General features: G+C 46.1%; 1 protein-coding gene across 2 annotated transcripts; it reads right to left on the bottom strand.

Annotated features, from left to right (window-relative positions):
• Positions 1 to 476: 476 nt before the first annotated feature.
• Positions 477 to 7,681, bottom strand: AHSG (alpha 2-HS glycoprotein). Of its 2 annotated transcripts, XM_032631016.1 has the most exons (7): positions 7,451 to 7,681; positions 5,230 to 5,340; positions 4,878 to 4,962; positions 4,342 to 4,505; positions 3,054 to 3,155; positions 1,820 to 1,906; positions 477 to 1,164 (listed from the first exon to the last, which is right to left on the bottom strand). In XM_032631016.1, the coding sequence occupies exons 1-7, from the start codon at positions 7,664 to 7,666 to the stop codon at positions 823 to 825; spliced, it is 1,107 nt and encodes a 368-aa protein (XP_032486907.1). In that variant the 5' UTR covers positions 7,667 to 7,681; the 3' UTR covers positions 477 to 822. The 2 variants fall into 2 exon arrangements, with proteins under 2 accessions (XP_032486907.1, XP_032486906.1); XM_032631015.1 differs by lacking the exon at positions 1,820 to 1,906 and having other exon boundaries at positions 7,451 to 7,666.
• Between the last annotated feature and the right edge of the window lie 8,207 nt (positions 7,682 to 15,888).

The following is a 15,888-nucleotide window of genomic DNA, read 5'->3' as shown; positions in this document are numbered from 1 at the left end:
AGACCAATCCTGCATCATAAAATGAAGTATATATAGTACAACTAACAGTTATTTTAAGCATAAATAATGAACAGATATAATTAAAGTGAGGCTCCTGTGTTAATTGCTGATCTTCCTTACCTGGGTATTGGGGGAAACCAATGGTTGGTCTGTCTGTACAAAGTTCAGGCACTTGACCCCAATTTAGCAATATTTTCTGACCGTTATGAAATGAAAAGAATTATGTTCTTATAAGGAAATGATCAGATCTTATGAGTTATGAGCAGATCCTAGTCTCACTTTTTCCTGTGTGTAGTAATATATCAGATTTTTGTTCTATTTTGTTCCTATTTTCACTTTGATTTTGATTAGGAACACTTGTGGTGTGGTTGCTGGAAAGACAGACCACACACACGTGAGCTTGGATGAAGCTGGAAATAATCATGACCACATTTCAGCTTAGAACCTTCTTTTTTAAGGAAGGTCCTTCAGGCATTTTTATTAACAAGCAGATATAAACTTGGTAAGAGCACCTTTCAAAAATCACAGTTCCAATTATTTTTGTGAGGTCAAGAGAAAGTAGAGAAAACAATGGTGGTGGCTTAGCATCAAAACAATAACAATCAAGTTGCTGACCTTATGCCTTCCATCAAACATAACTATCACCCGCTCTGTTCCCCGACCTCCAAAGGATGACGAGAAGCTGGCATTCAAGACTTGACATTAATCTAGACCACATGTAGCACTTGCTTTGATAGCAGACACAGCTCCCACCCAAACCCATACTTGGACAAAATGGTGGCCACGTTCTCTGTGCCAAACCTTCTCATCTCTGACCGTCTTCTAGATCTTGAAGTGTCTGATTCTCCCCGGGCAAGGGCGGACCACTGGAACTGGACCTTCAGGAGCAGGAATGCTAGGCTGCGCCACCTTGGGTGTCTTCCCCACGTGAAACGCTTCTCCTGAGGCTGACTCCACTGAGGCCACACCCGAGAAGGCGTGGCGCAGGTCGTAGTGCGCCGGGTACACCGGTGGGGGCATCGGGGGAGCTGCCACGGCCCTGGGTCCCACCACCAGGGAGGCCGCGGGCTGGCCAGCTGGAGAAAGTGCTAGCCCAGCCGAGCCCGGTGCAGTGATGAGGGGCCCTGCTTCGGCGCCGTCTGGTTGGGGCTGTGGGAGCACAGGCTGGAGAGAGGATTGTTTCCTTAGGTTAGCTGCCTTTCTCTTCCTTCCAGGTGGAACCCCACCCAATTCTCTCACAGTACTAATTTTTATTTGCAAGGAATCTGGCAAAAAAGAACTACCTAGGTACAAGGGATGGCCATCAGGGCTCCAGGGGAGGGGTAACTGGCCTGCGGTAGCCCCTTTCTCACCAGTTGTGTTGGCGATGGTAGACTTACACTGTTCCACGAGCAAAAGAACCCCACCTTATGGCTAACCTTCACCAGTAGCGTCACCCTCTTTTTCATCTACACCAGCAGCCACAGGGAGCTGTGAGACAGATCTGGCCACCTGGACTCTGCAACTCAAGAAACCACGCCCACTCCACCCCCCACCCCGCCTCTCCCCGCCCCCGCTCCCAAGCTAGCAAATAAAACACGTGGCCTCGCCAATTGCACACTAGGGAGGTTCTGCCCTGTAACCACCAGTTCGTGGGAGGGGAGGGCATGGCTGAAACAACCTTTTGTTTTTTGATGATTTCACATTCCCTGGCGCTATCTATATGGCGGGGCTCAAAAGGACAGGCAGCAAATGCCCTGAAATTACTAATGCACCGCAGAAAGGTGAAGGGGTCATTGTATTCTGAAGATAAGGGCAAGTGCATCCATGACGCCCTTACCTGTGTTTGGAACACCGTGCAGGTCACTGCAACATCTTCCCCACCAGCAACCTTCTCAGTGACTGTCCCCTTACAGAAGCCATATTGCTGCCCACAGAAAGAGAGGAGTTATTTGAACCAGTTCAGAAAGTGGACTTCTCTCCCAGTTTCACTTATACTCCAACACATCAAGCGAAAAACCCTTAAATTCCTAATTCCTTTTTTTAAAAAAATCTTTTTCCTAAAGTGTATGATTTCTGCTTATATTTTATATAGAATGTAGAAAATACAGAAAAGCTTTGGGAATGAGAGAGATCACCCATAATCTCAGAAATGGTGGTGACCCAGGAGAACTTCTGTTCACATCTATGTATTTCTTTATTATTTTTAACTACTATTAAATATCATTTAAAAATTGGCATCACCACACCATTTTGTATACTGTGTTTTTCACGTGCTATAATGATAGCATTCTCTTATATCATTCCTTATTCTTTGAAAGTGTTAATTTTCGTGTCTGTATAATTTTCTATTTACTAATGTGCCATATTTTATTCAATGATTCCCTCCTTTAGGACATTCAGATCTTCTGGGGTCATTTTGTACCTGTCATAAATCATCTTTATAGATATATTCTGTCAAACACGATGATCTCTTTAGGCTAAATTCCTAGAAGTGGACATTACTGGCTTAAGGACTTGAAAGATTTCATATCAGAGGTCTATCTAGAAAATCTACACTTTATACTCTCAATGGCCTGACATGACTCATCTTAGTTAGGAAACAGCCTCTCTAACTCCAGGGGCCTCCATTGGGTGAGAAGATCTGGTGATAGCTCTTAAGCAGGGGAGATGACACCCCAGAGGATGACCTGGCACGACCCAGCCTCACAGGCAGTGGGTATTTTGCATTTCTCCTTTCTGCAGCCACAAGATACGAATTTTTTTTTTTTTTTTTAATTTTTTTTTTTTTTTTTTTTAGTTTTTTGCCATACGCGGGCCTCTCACTGTTGTGGCCTCTCCCCTTGCGGAGCACAGGCTCCGGACGCGCAGGCTCAGCGGCCACGGCTCACGGGCCCAGCCGCTCCGCGGCATGTGGGATCTTCCTGGACCGGGGCACAAACCCGCGTCCCCTGCATCGGCAGGCGGACTCTCAACCACTGCGCCACCAGGGAAGCCCCACAAGATACGAATTTGCTCTAAGGATGCTCTGTTCCATGACTTGGCTTTACCAACCCAATGCCTAGCCCGCTCACCTTTTCTGCCAGCAGGTTGCACTTGGCTGGGTCTACGACCTCTTTAGCAACACAGTCAGTGGCAGCCACTGCAAACTCCACAGAGACAGAAGCTGAAAGAGGCTGATGAGGATAAAAGGAAAATTTTCATGAAGCAACATGACTTAGCATGAAAAAGACTGGTAAGGAGAGGCCAGAGGGAAGTAGCGAGGGCCATGGAATTGCACAGTCCAGGGAGCACGTTTCACGGAGACCACACTGTGTGGCCAGGAAACATGCCCCCGGTGGCTTACATACGGCATACAGTGAGACACTGGGTTTTTGAAGGGTTTGCATACAGAAGCTGGGGTTGGGTCTTCCCTGAAGGAGGTGCAGGTATCCACTGCCCATCATTCAGAGCAGAGGTGAGTTTTCAGGTAGAAAGCAGGAACCCAGAGGGCTGAGCTTACACTGACCTGAGTGGGAACCCTGCCTCCTGCCAACTTCCCTGTTGGGGTTGCACTTTGAGACCCAAGGCTCAGGTTACTCCAAGATGGGGTGGGAAAGTAAAGAAATTAATTCCTCTCCCACGTATTTTAGACAGCAGGATCAAATGAAAAATATAAATGAAAGTACAGAAGATACTTATGCTTTTCTATCTTGTAGTCCTTGGAGAAAATGGACACTTACAATAATAAAATATCTGTTATTTGTTATAGTCTGGGGCGGGGGTGTTCTGTGAATCGCATATTCTGGTTAATAGAATTACTATCTATAGTGTATTTCCAAGTATGCCATGGCTGGTATCCAGAATACTAGTTTTTAAAAATATTAGAATTCCACTGCATTCACATGTGCTAACCCAGCCACGGTACAATTAGTTTTTTTTTTCTCAGTGATTCAGAGGCATTTTAGGATCCTTGCCCTTATATGTAAGTATGCCCATGCCTTTGTAAGTATCAATTACAAGAGTGCTGTAGATGTTCCGTGGTGATTGGTGATGGGTGATGGCGATGTGGAGACCCATGAATTTACAGTGGGTGCTTCTGGATAAAGTGGGAACTTCCACCCTGGTGTTAACTGGAACCGAGGAACTGGGGACACACAGCATCTGGCTGTTTTGTGTTGAAGTGGCTTAGGTGGGGGATGCGCTGAGGGTCCTCGGGGTCCTTAGGACACTCAGGACCCTTTCTTTCCCTCTTCTCCCACCACCCTCGTTGACTTCCCGTGGCTGCCCCTGCACCTGCTCCGTCCCTCACCCCTGCTTCACCACGTCCACTCCCAAAGTGCCACCAAACTGCCCAAACCGTCATCAGGGTCTCAGTCTTACCACCAATTGAGCCCGAGAAATTTCCACAAGCTGAAAGTAGGAGCCGTTTTTCTGGGCGTTGAAGGCAGCCAGCGCGGCCTCTACTGCGTGCACCACCCGGCTGTCGTTGAGAGGGGCCAGCAGGGGGCAGTCTGGACACACCTTGCGCACGTCCTCGGCCGAGTCTGCGCACAGAGCGAAGAAATCAACTTGGCTCGGGGCTGTAATTCTCTGCGGCATTTGCCCCCGCTCTGCTTATTTGAAAGGGCTAAAACATGCTCCAAATGGCTGCAGGAGGATCATCTGCTTCTTACTAAACCTTCGGGTGGCTCCTGCCATGCTGGCATTGTTGCAGAAGCCCCTCTGACCAAGGGGCGATTTTCACCTCCAATGAGAACAGCTCCTTAAAACACAGTTTTAAAGTCCCCAAACCCCGGAAACTTGGCTTCTTTTCATCACCAACAAAGTGGCTAGAACTACTTCTGTTGAAAACAATTCAGGTTCCCTCCTCACTCTCTCTACCAGGTAACTATAATAAGAATAATAATCATCTCTACCTGGACTGGAATCACATTTTGCAGACAACACGGAAAACTCTCCGTCTTGTTTCAGCACATGGAAATCGCAGTCTCCTTCCACCGCCTGGAGAAATAAACCCACAGTGAGGGCCCAGGAGGAGGGCTGACCTCTCACTTCTCACGGTGGGGGGATGGTGGCAGGGGAGACGTGGATGTCAAAGGTGAGCCTCACAAAATCTCCTTCACTGGGTGATGTTGAAACATGACACTGGTTTCGCAGGGGGTGGGAGTACGATAAAAAGGTGAATTGTAAAAATCAGCCCCAGGGAAGGCGCCATCAATTGGCAATTTTAGCTGCCCCCGCAGCAGTCGCCCTAAGAGGGGCACTCACGTGCTCTTTCAGCTGCCTCACGCTGCAGTTTGCCAGGGGGGTGGGGTCCAGTACATGGCAGGTGGTTTCCAGTGTGTCTATTTCAAGGTCAAACACCTCTCCCGTGGGCCGCTGTGGAGACAGAGAATGAAGAGGTGAGCAGCCTAATTCTGCTGAGCGGGTCCAAGGGTGAGCTCCTACTGGGTTTGAACCCACTCCCTGTTGGAGAGGTAAGAAAGAAGGGGGCGTGGCCTTGGACTGGTTGATGGAAGCACAGCCATCACGCTGAGCTGTATCTGGAAGCTAAAATGAATGTTGATACTTATTTAATTTAAAAATTTTCACCCTTCAAGCAGTACTTTTAAAAAAGTCAGCTTTGGATTTTTCTCAGTCAAGCAGCGAAGTAAGTTGGTATAGGATAATAACTTACTATCTCCCTTTTATCTTCTTCATCCCTCCCTCTACTTCTTCCTTCCTTCCTTCTCAACATCTACTTTCCTTCCTTCCCCATTTTCTTTTCCTTCCTAAAGGAAAAGTTATTGTCTGTGGCTTTTTATCTTTTGGCTTGTAGATGCCTGGATGAAAAGTTGCTATTCCCTACTGCCCCCTGCTGGTAATGAGAGGGAAGCGTGAGCCTCCCTCTGATGGAGGAAGCAGTGCGTCAGTCAGTCACTAGCACAGAGGGAAGGAGCAGCGGGTAAGGAGGTGATAGGGGAGCTTGTATGACTCCTTGGAGTTGTTCCTGCCAGTTCACCTGTTTCTGTATCCTTTCTTCAAAGCCCAGAAAAATCCAGAAGGTACGAGTATGGCTATTTTTTCTTTCAGCCCAGCTCTGCTTGTCTCTCATGTCTGTTCTGCGTGATTCACTAGTACCTGAAGCCTCAAAATCTCCTTTCCTGGAGGAAGCTGTGTTTTATGATGTGCAGATATGCCCAAATTAACTTCCTGAAAACACTCAGAGCTAGCGAATAGGAACCTGGGGCTCCTGGGTTTCTACAACCCTGCAGTTAGTGAAAACTGCAGTGTTGTTCCTTCTTTCCCTCAAATATGCACATTGTGTGTCATTTCCCCTGAATTGATCAGTGCTTCCTCTGAATCACCACTGTACTTCACTATGGTTGCAGAACTCCTAAAATCCATCTGGGACAATCCCGATTTCAAATATTTTGTCCCATTGTGAGATCAGATGTCCATGAGTCAGTCCAGACATCCTGAGGTTTGCCTTATTTTCCTTCCTAGACTGTGAATCTCTTGTGGACACTATGTCTTTCTCACCTTTGTATTAGGTTGTATCATTAAAATGCCAATATTTGACCGCTTTTATTATACAAAACTGGTTATTTCATATGAGTCAACTTAGTATCTCCCATAGCGCCTGACACTGGTTCTTGCCCATGGAAGGCTTGTAATCAGTGTTGACTGAAAGAATTATCCTTCATCAGCTATAAAATCTAATTTCAAAATAGGCAATAGATGGATGTCTTTTCCCCACCTCTCCAGATCACTCGGCTGACCCCCAAGGCACACGTTTCCCAGCTTGATCATCATTGTCACCAGCTTCAGGCTGCATTGGTTTCTTGTCTAGCATGTGAGCGGGTGAATCCTTTCATGCCAAGATTTCTCATTGGGATGTGGGTACCTTTCTTGGGGAGGCAGCTTGTGTAGAGGAAGGAACACAGTTCTGGAATTGAATCCCAGCCTGTTGCTTACTATTTTATGACCTTGGGTAAAAAAATGCCCTAATATGTCAGAGCCTTGGTTTCCTCATGTAAGACAAGGACAATACCCCACAGGACTGGGGGTGGGGTGAGAGAGGGGTTAAGGAGATGATATATGTGAAAGGGCCTGGCACACAGTAGGCACTTATCAAATGCACATTTCATTCACTCTCAGTCTTTACCTAGAGAAACAGAACCAAAGGAAAAGAAGTGATTTCCAGTCAGTGGTAGTTGGGAAACTAGAATCCAGTCTCTGGTCCTAGTTTTTCTAGAAAACCACACTTTCTACCTGTGATCCTCAAAATATCATTCAAAGCCTTTCCCTCTCCTCCTGCCCCCAACCAGCACCCTCCTGGAGACCACTGACCACAGTACAGAATGTCTCCTCTCTTCCCTCCGTCTCTCCCTCCCTCCTGGGAGGAATCAGGGTGTTTCCATTCTGCGATTTCATTTGTGCTGGGAGGGCGGGCTCTTAGAGACACCCAGCTGAGCCCCACCCCCTCCTACACAGCAGGTTCACTTACCCGCGGCCACACCTTCACACTGTCAATCTGGTTTAAGATGTGCTTGAAGCCATGAGGAAGGTGCTTATTGATGTAGTCCACGGCTGCCAGGGCTGCTTGCTCTGTTTCTGGGTCATCACAGGCTGGTTCCCTATTACCCAGAATCGGGCCAGAATACGGGACAGAGCGGCAGCCACAGAGCTGAGCAAGGCAAAGGAGCAGGATGAGGCACTTCATGGTTGCTCCGGAGAGGTCCTGGCAGGTCGGCAGGCAGGTAGCTGGAGGCTTCAGGCCCAACCCAGGTGCTCTGCTGGAAAAGGCAGACTGGTGGAGGGTCCAAAGGCCCTTTATTTGCTGGAGCCTGTGGAAGAATTGCGTAAGGATGTGGGATGATTTCTGTTCTGGTTCCAAAAAAAATCCCCCTGCAAACAACAGTCCTGGAAAAGCAAACAGGTTAGGACATCACTGGTCCCCCTTTAGCAGAAATCTGCCAGAGTCGATGCTTGCTTGGGGGTGGGTGGGGGCAGATTGGGGGGTGGGCTGGGGAGATGCTCCAGAGTCAGCTTGGAAGATGGTAACAGCAGCAAAGAAAGGAGGCAGCTGAGAGGATGAGGTGAGCACCAAGGAGAGGAGGGCCTGGCACAGCTGGCCCTGGAGTGCTGTGGATTTGGCAGCAGAGGGAGTGCCCTCTACTGTAAGCTGAGCACGCCGTGGGGTCCATGTGGGGAGAAGTAAGGATGTTCAGCAATTATTTTTTTTTAATTGGAGCATAGTTGCTTTACAATATTGTGTCAGTTTATACTGTACAGCAAAGTGAATCAGCTATACATATACATATACCTCCTCTTTTTAGGATTTCCTTCCCATTTAGGTCACCACAGAGCACTGAGTAGAGTTCCCTATGCTATACAGTAGGTTCTCATTAGTTATCTATTTTATACATAGTATCAATAGTGTATATATGTCAATCCCAATCTCCCAATTCATCCCACCACCACCCCCTTTCCCCCTTGGTATCCATATGTTTGTTCTCTACGTCTGTGTCTCTATTTCTGCTTTGTAAATAAAATCGTCTATACCAATTTTTTCAGATTCCACATATATGCGTTAATATATGATATTTGTTTTTCTCTTCCTGACTTACTTCACTCTGTATGACAGTCTCTAGGTCCATCCACATCTCTACAAAGGACCCAATTTTGTTCCTTTTTATGGCTGAGTAATATTCCATTGTATATGTGTGCCACATCTTCTTTATCCATTCATCTGTTGATGGGCATTTAGGTTGCTTCCATGTCCTGGCTACTGTAAATAGAGCTGCAATGAACATTGGGGTGCATGTGTCTTTTTGAATTATGGTTTTCTCAGGGTATATGCCCAGTAGTGGGATCGCTGGGTCATATGGTAGTTCTATTTTTAGTTTTTTAAGGAATCTCCATACTGTTCTCCATAGTGGCTGTATCAACTTACATTCCCACCAACAGTGCAGAGGGTTCCCTTTTCTCCACACCCTCTCCAACATTTGTTGTTTGTAGATTTTTTTTAATTTTTGAATTTTATTTTATATATTTTTTATACAGCAGGTTCTTATTAGTCATCAATTTTATACACATCAGTGTATACATGTCGATCCCAATAGCCCAATTCGTCACACCACCACCACCACCCCTGCCGCTTTCCCACTGTGGTGTCCATACGTTTGTTCTCTACATCTGTGTCTCAAATTCTGCCCTGCAAACCGTTTCATCTGTACCATTTTTCTAGGTTCCACATATATGTGTTAATATATGATATTTGTTTTTCTCTTTCTGACTTACTTCACTCTGTATGACAGTCTCTAGATCCATCCATGTCTCAACAAATGACCCAATTTCGTTCCTTTTTATGGCTGAGTAATATTCCATTGTGTATATGTACCATGTCTTCTTTATCCATTCGTCTGTCGATGGGCATTTAGGTTGCTTCCATGACCTGGGTATTGTAAATGGTGCTGCAATGAACATTGGGGTGCATGTGTCTTTTTGAATTATGGTTTTCTCTGGGTATATGCCCAGTAGTGGGATTGCTGGGTCATATGGTAATTCTATTTTTAGTTTTTTAAGGAAGCTTCATAGTGTTCTCCATAGTGGCTGTATCAGTTTACATTCCCACCAACAGTGCAAGAGGGTTCCCTTTTCTCCACACCCTCTCCAGCATTTGTTGTTTGTAGATTTTTTGATGATGGCCATTCTGACCCATGTGAGGTGATACCTCATTGTAGTTTTGATTTGTATTTTTCTAATAATTAGTGATGTGGAGCATCCTTTCATGTGTTTGTTGGCCATCTGTATGTCTTCTTTGAGAAATGTCTATTTAGGTCTTCTGCCCATTTTTGGATTGGGTTGTTTGTTTTTTTGATATTGACCTCCATGAGCTGTTTGTATATTTTGGAGATTAATCCTTTGCCAGTTGCTGCATTTGCAAATATTTTCTCCCATTCTGAAGGTTGTCTTTTCTTCTTGTTTATGGTTTCCTTTGCTGTGCAAAAGCTTTTACGTTTAATAAAATCTTTGAATGCCAGGGACAATTATCTCCTCCTGGAGGGAGAACAAGGCCCACAGACGTAGCAAAGGTACCAATGATTTACCAGTGAGGAGGGAGAGCTACGGGAGATGCCAAGTCTTGGGTAAGGTCCTTGGAGAAAAGAAGAAAGGAAGGGAGAGACTTTTGCCTGGAGTGGGTAATGGGGAGAGAGACCTTCCTGCCTTCATGTGGCAGGGCCGGGAGAGCTATATGGCTAGCAGAGCTTCTCTCCTCCCTGTCCCCTTCTCTCCAGACCTCACTGCCAACACCTTGCACAGATGCACCCTGACCTGGGTCTCTTGGGTGGCTGAGTGTGGCTGGCACCAGTGGCCGTGTGTCCCCAGTGACCCCGTGTGCCTGTGGCCTGTGCCCCCAGCCAGTAGACGGGTGCAGCAGAGGAGAGCCCGGGTCTGACAGACAGTCACTTGCAAAGCTCTGGGTCTGAGTCCTGCGCTGCAGGCTGAGACTCTGGCGGGGGACTCTCAGAACATAAATGCCTCCTTAAGGCCCTTCAGAGCCTTAGCAGAATTAGAGTGAGTCTTGGTAGCCAGAACACAAGGTCACAGTATTGGCTCAGGTACTGCCTTTCAGTTGTGGCCTTGACAATCCCAGGTGTGACCTCCAAGGAGGGGTGGCCAGGATGGCAAGAGGCTTGGAATATATCATCCGAGGACCTAGCTTGGTTCAGCCTGGAGCAGAGAAGCCCTTAACATGGAGACCAACATGCTCTCCAAATATTTAGAGGTCATCATTGTGCGGGGGTGGATTTGTTCTGTAGTTTGCTATTGCTTCAGAGAACAAAACTTGGTTTAAAAGTGGCAGGGGGGAGATTTCTACAGGGGAGCTTAATAATATTGACTTCCTGTGGGGAGGGAGGTAAGCGCGGGGGCCTGTGTTGGGCAGAGGAGATAGTATAAGCACTGTTTTCCCGTTTGCTCCCAGCTGCTCACACACAGACCCTTAATGCCAGAGGCTCAGAAGGTGTGATCAGGACTCCCAGCTCTCTGGTTATCCAGCAGGACGAGCCTCAGAACTGGGGGCCTTTCCATCAGCCTTGTGCCCCAGTTCCTTCAGGACCTTGACTTATGAGCTCATGAGCAAATTTTTGTGGATGCTCTGCTTTTCTTTTAAATAATCTTTTAAAATACAAAATATGGTCATTACTGAAAATTTGAAAATCACAAGAAATATATGCAGTGAGTACATATTTCATATGTCATAAGCTCAGGTGTCTACACTATAACTTTATTTTCCATAACACAACTGGATTTCTGACTCTGAGCTCTCTTTCGTGAAAATGTAATCTAGTCACTTCCCGGTAACCTGACTTCCCCCACGTGCTTGGGTTGAAACCAGGTCCAATTTAGGTTTGCCCTTGCGCTTCTTCTCCCCGCTGGGGTTAGGAGAAAGTGTGGAGCGGGAGACTTCTGCAAGTACTGCTTTGGTCAAGGTCAGAGAGGGGTGTCCACCTTTGCCTTGGCATCTTCTGCCAGGTAACCTGTCTCATATGGTCCTCAGGCAAATCTACTCTCTAGCTAATGTCCTGCTTTTCTCCATCTGATCCATAGCAAGACAGTCCCCCTGCATCCTGTGATCAGGGGTCACCTTATCAAAGCTGTGGGACACTTTCTAGACCACAGGCCCTTTCTCAGCTAAGAGCTACCCCCATCTTTTTTTTTTTTTTTTTTTTTGCGGTACACGGGCCTCTCACTGTTGTGGCCTCTCCCGTTGCGGAGCACAGGCTCCAGGCATGCAGGCTCAGCGGCCATGGCCCACGGGCCCAGCCGCTCCGCGGCACGTGGGATCTTCCCGGACCGGGGCACGAACCCGCGTCCCCTGCATCGGCAGGCAGACTCTCAACCACTGTGCCACCAGGGAAGCCCCTACCCCCATCTTTAAGCTTGGGAAAATTTGGCTGCTGTGCCCTCCCAGGCTGTGGAGGCTTTCTGAGGCTGCCTTCAAGCTCATCTGTTTAGATACTGCTCTCATAGCCCCTCCACTGCTCTAGGGCCACCCTGCTACTCAGGGGGCTTCTCCCTGCCACGTGACCTCTCCCTGTGCTACCCATGTACCCCCTCCTCTCCTTCTACCCTTGCAGTGAGGTTCCGGTCTCCTCTGCTGTAGGAGTCCCACATGTTATGGGGCTGGTTGTATTGCCATCCCAACATGAGGGTGGGGGGAGGATAAAAAAGTTCTGTCTGATCATCCTTTCTGATCATTTCTGTCTTATACTCAGAGCATTTCTTTTGGTATCATTGTTCTTGGATCTTTCGTGGTCCACAATTTTTAAAGCACTAGGTATTGTCCTGTTTTGCTGATGCTAGAAAAACAAAGCATGTAGTAAAGAGCAATTAAGATCTCACCTGTCATCCTACCACGTATAAACAGGGAAACAAAACTCATCCACAATCTCATCACCCAGAGTTAAACAGTGTTCATGTTTTGGTGCAGTTCCATCATTTCTTCTACACAAAGACTTACTTTAATATAATTCAGTATAATATAATCATACTCATGTACAACTTTGTATTCTTTTTTCACTTAACATTATAACTTGAACATTTTCCCATGTTATTAAATAGACTTAAAACAAGCTTATAATGACTACCTAGGATTCCGTTGTGCATATTACCATTTATTTTACTATTCTCTTATTGTTGGGCATTTAGTTTGTTCTCAGTTGAGCACTCTCATATACAAAGTTGTAATAAACTTTTAAATTCAGGAATCTTTGGCTTTCTCGTTATTTTTTTTCAGGATAGAGTCTCAGTGAAATCATTGATTCATATGATGTGGACACTTTAAAAACTCTTAATTTCTCTGGCCAAGTTGCCTTTCAGAAAGGCCATGCCAATTTCTACCCCTACCATTTAACTGGTGTGTCATGCCAGGTCAATTGTTTTTTCCTCTGCCACTGCTTCCATGTTGACTTTTGTGGGAACTTAGATACGGAAAAATTATCAGAACTCTTTTTTAATGTATTTTATGAATATCTTTGGTTTTAGCTCAACTATTCCACGTGTCTAATTCTTATAAACTAAAATAGCTTTGGTGTCAAGCTGAATAAAATGGTCTCTTATTTAAAGTTTTTTCAGTTGGAAAAAGAAAGGTTGCCATTTACTTACTGACAATGAAGAAGAAACTAGGTGATCTTTCGGTATGTTTTCCAAGAAAACTGTGGCAAAGGATGCCCAGGGGAGGTAACAGGTATTTCATCGTGCCTGACGACACCACTTTCAAACTTTGAAAGATTTTCATACACCGCATGTATATTCCCATGAGTGATCTTGGGTCACTTTCATCCACCTGGCTCCAGCATACCAATAGGAGATAAGCATTTACTCCGTTTTCTGGTCATTTGTCTCATTACTTTAATGACTTATCTGTGTGTTTTTCTTTGAGGCCCAGGTCACTGCATTAAAACAATGTCTGAGAGCGTATTGAGGATATCAGGGGTTTGTTAGAGCTGTTGGGAAGAGCAGTCCCAAAGATCTAAGGAGCAGAAGAGGACCAACAACCTCCAGAAGATGGCAGCAGGGCGCTGGGCAGTGCTTGCTGTGTGGAGCCCCAAGCGGCTGATGGCGGAGTTCCAAGATGGCACCCGAGGATGGCACCAGCTCCCCTGCAGTTGTGAGTAGGACTCTCCACTAGGACGGTGATGCATTCAAATTACTCGAAAGCAGAACTCGGCATTGAGAGCTGCCAGTCAGGAGCCAGGACAAGAAGGATCGTGGCAAGTGCAGGGTCAGAGTTGCTGGGGGTTGGTTCTGTCGGGGCCCTGTCAGCGGACAGGAGGGGAGGATAGAGCTAGAAGAGGGAGAAATAACAAGTCGGGCAGCGAGAGCTCAGGTGGGAGCTAGAAACCCAGCCTCTCGAAAAACAGTACACGAACCAGTGCACATCAGCAAAAGCCAGAGGAACCATTGGTTTTCACAGGGAGGAAGTGGCAGTGGTTGGTGTTTAAATCGTTGCGCCAGACTCCTGGCTCTGCCCTTTCTGGTACTTAAAGGGCTTAGACCCTAAGAAGCTGAGTAATGACTTCTGATAAGCCTGGTGTTTCTTCATTCCTATGGGTATTTATTGAACACCTACCATCTGTGATGTTAGGTGCCTGGATGCAGAGTGATGAGAAAACACAATCTGTACTAATGGAGTAACTTGACGCACCTGGTCCAGCGACATCTGATCAGCCAAGAGCTATATGTTATATGAGATGATCATGGCGTGTGTCCTGTGGGGACAGGCTGGGATTTGTACCTCCAATGTGAGAACCTCGGTCAATGGAATGCAAATTACCCTTCTCAGGTGAAGGACCCATCAGGTGAAGGTTACGGAGCCCCAGTTGCGTGAAGGTCATTTGGAAGAGCCTGTTTTAATCAGTGCAGAGGCACCAAAGTTGGGAGACATTAGCCTGAGCGTAGCATGGCAAAAATTATTAAACCACAGTGAGCACGAGGGATTACTTCCTTCTTTGGGTGGAGAAAGGGCTCGGCAAGCTTTCCCCCAATCCTGCCCTAATAACCACGACCTGGCTCGGAAGATCCAAACCCTGAAAAGAAATGCTTGTTTTCAGGGTCGCACCTCATTAAATTATGTGCCTAGTCCCATCCCTTGCTGGATCCTAGTCCTGGCCCTGGAAAGAGGCATAATCGAAACCCAGAATAGAAAAAAAAAGTTTGTATTTCATCAAATCTTTCCAGTCTTCAAAGGAGAAAATAATTTTTTTTTATCATTTGGCTGTTGATCCTCTGTGTCAAATCAGCCTCAAGAACACAGTGACACTTGCTCTAGGCTTTCATTATCATGTAAGAAACTATGGGGAACCTTCCATTTTCTTGTTTGGAAGAAGACTTCCTATTATATACTGCTTAGTGTGGCCTTGACACCCACTCAAACATTCTGTCTCACAAAAGAGAGAATCTTAGGGTTAAAGAAAAGATGGGGAAATTTGGACTCTCTGAAAAACATCATCATCAGAGCAAATGATATTGATTCCTTGTTCTGTAGAAGGCATTGTGCGTAGAAGGCATCTCATAACTCTGTGAGAGCTGTACTATTCCCATCTTCCCTCCTTTATAGAGGAACAGAGGCTCAGAGAGGTTCTGGAACTTGCCCTTATCACACAGTAGTGGAGCCTGGCTTTAGCCCCATCACTTTATCTCTATTAACCTCAAACCAAAAGAATATAGGGCCCTCGATAAAGCTGAGGAGTTTGGCTCCCAGGCACTGCCTAAAAGTGAGCAAATCATATTCTTAACAGTAGGAAACATGGCTGTATGCTGTATTTGAAGAAAAGCAAAAGAAATAGAAAAATGTATTGTTTGGTTACCAATTAAAAGAATCAAAAAATTCATTTACCCACCTAATTTCAGTCAGTGGAAAATACCTAAAAATCAATTCTGCAGAAGAGACTTTCACCTGTTGACTTCAGTTGGTGTTGAAACTATCTCTACCTCAGGTTTTGGAGGTAAATAAAAGGTAAATGATTACGTTATTTCTGGTTAAATATTTTCCAGGGGAATGCTAGTCAATGCAGAGAATCAGATTTGTCTCTCCTGCTGGTTTGTCATCAACTTTTTTTTTTAATTAATTAATTTACTTTTGGCTGAGTTGGGTCTTTGTTGCTGTGCGCGGGCTTTCTCTAGTTGCTGCGAGCAGGCTTCTCATTGCAGTGGCTTCTCTTGTGGAGCACAGGCTCTAGGCGAGTGGGCTTCAGTAGTTGTGGCACGTGGGCTCAGTAGCTGTGGCTCGAGGGCTCTAGAGTTCAGGCTCAGTAGTTGTGGCGCACAGGCTTAGTTGCTCTGCAGCATGTGGGATCTTCCTGGGCCAGGGCTGGAACTCATGTCCCCTGCATTGGCAGGCGGATTCTTAATCACTGCGCCACCAGGGAATCCCTG

The sequence above is a fragment of the Phocoena sinus genome, chromosome 4 (genome assembly GCF_008692025.1).
Source record: "Phocoena sinus isolate mPhoSin1 chromosome 4, mPhoSin1.pri, whole genome shotgun sequence".
NCBI classification, from domain to species: domain Eukaryota; kingdom Metazoa; phylum Chordata; class Mammalia; order Artiodactyla; family Phocoenidae; genus Phocoena; species Phocoena sinus.
Note: the sequence above shows the minus strand (reverse complement) of the source record. Positions and strands in the feature narration are given on the sequence as shown.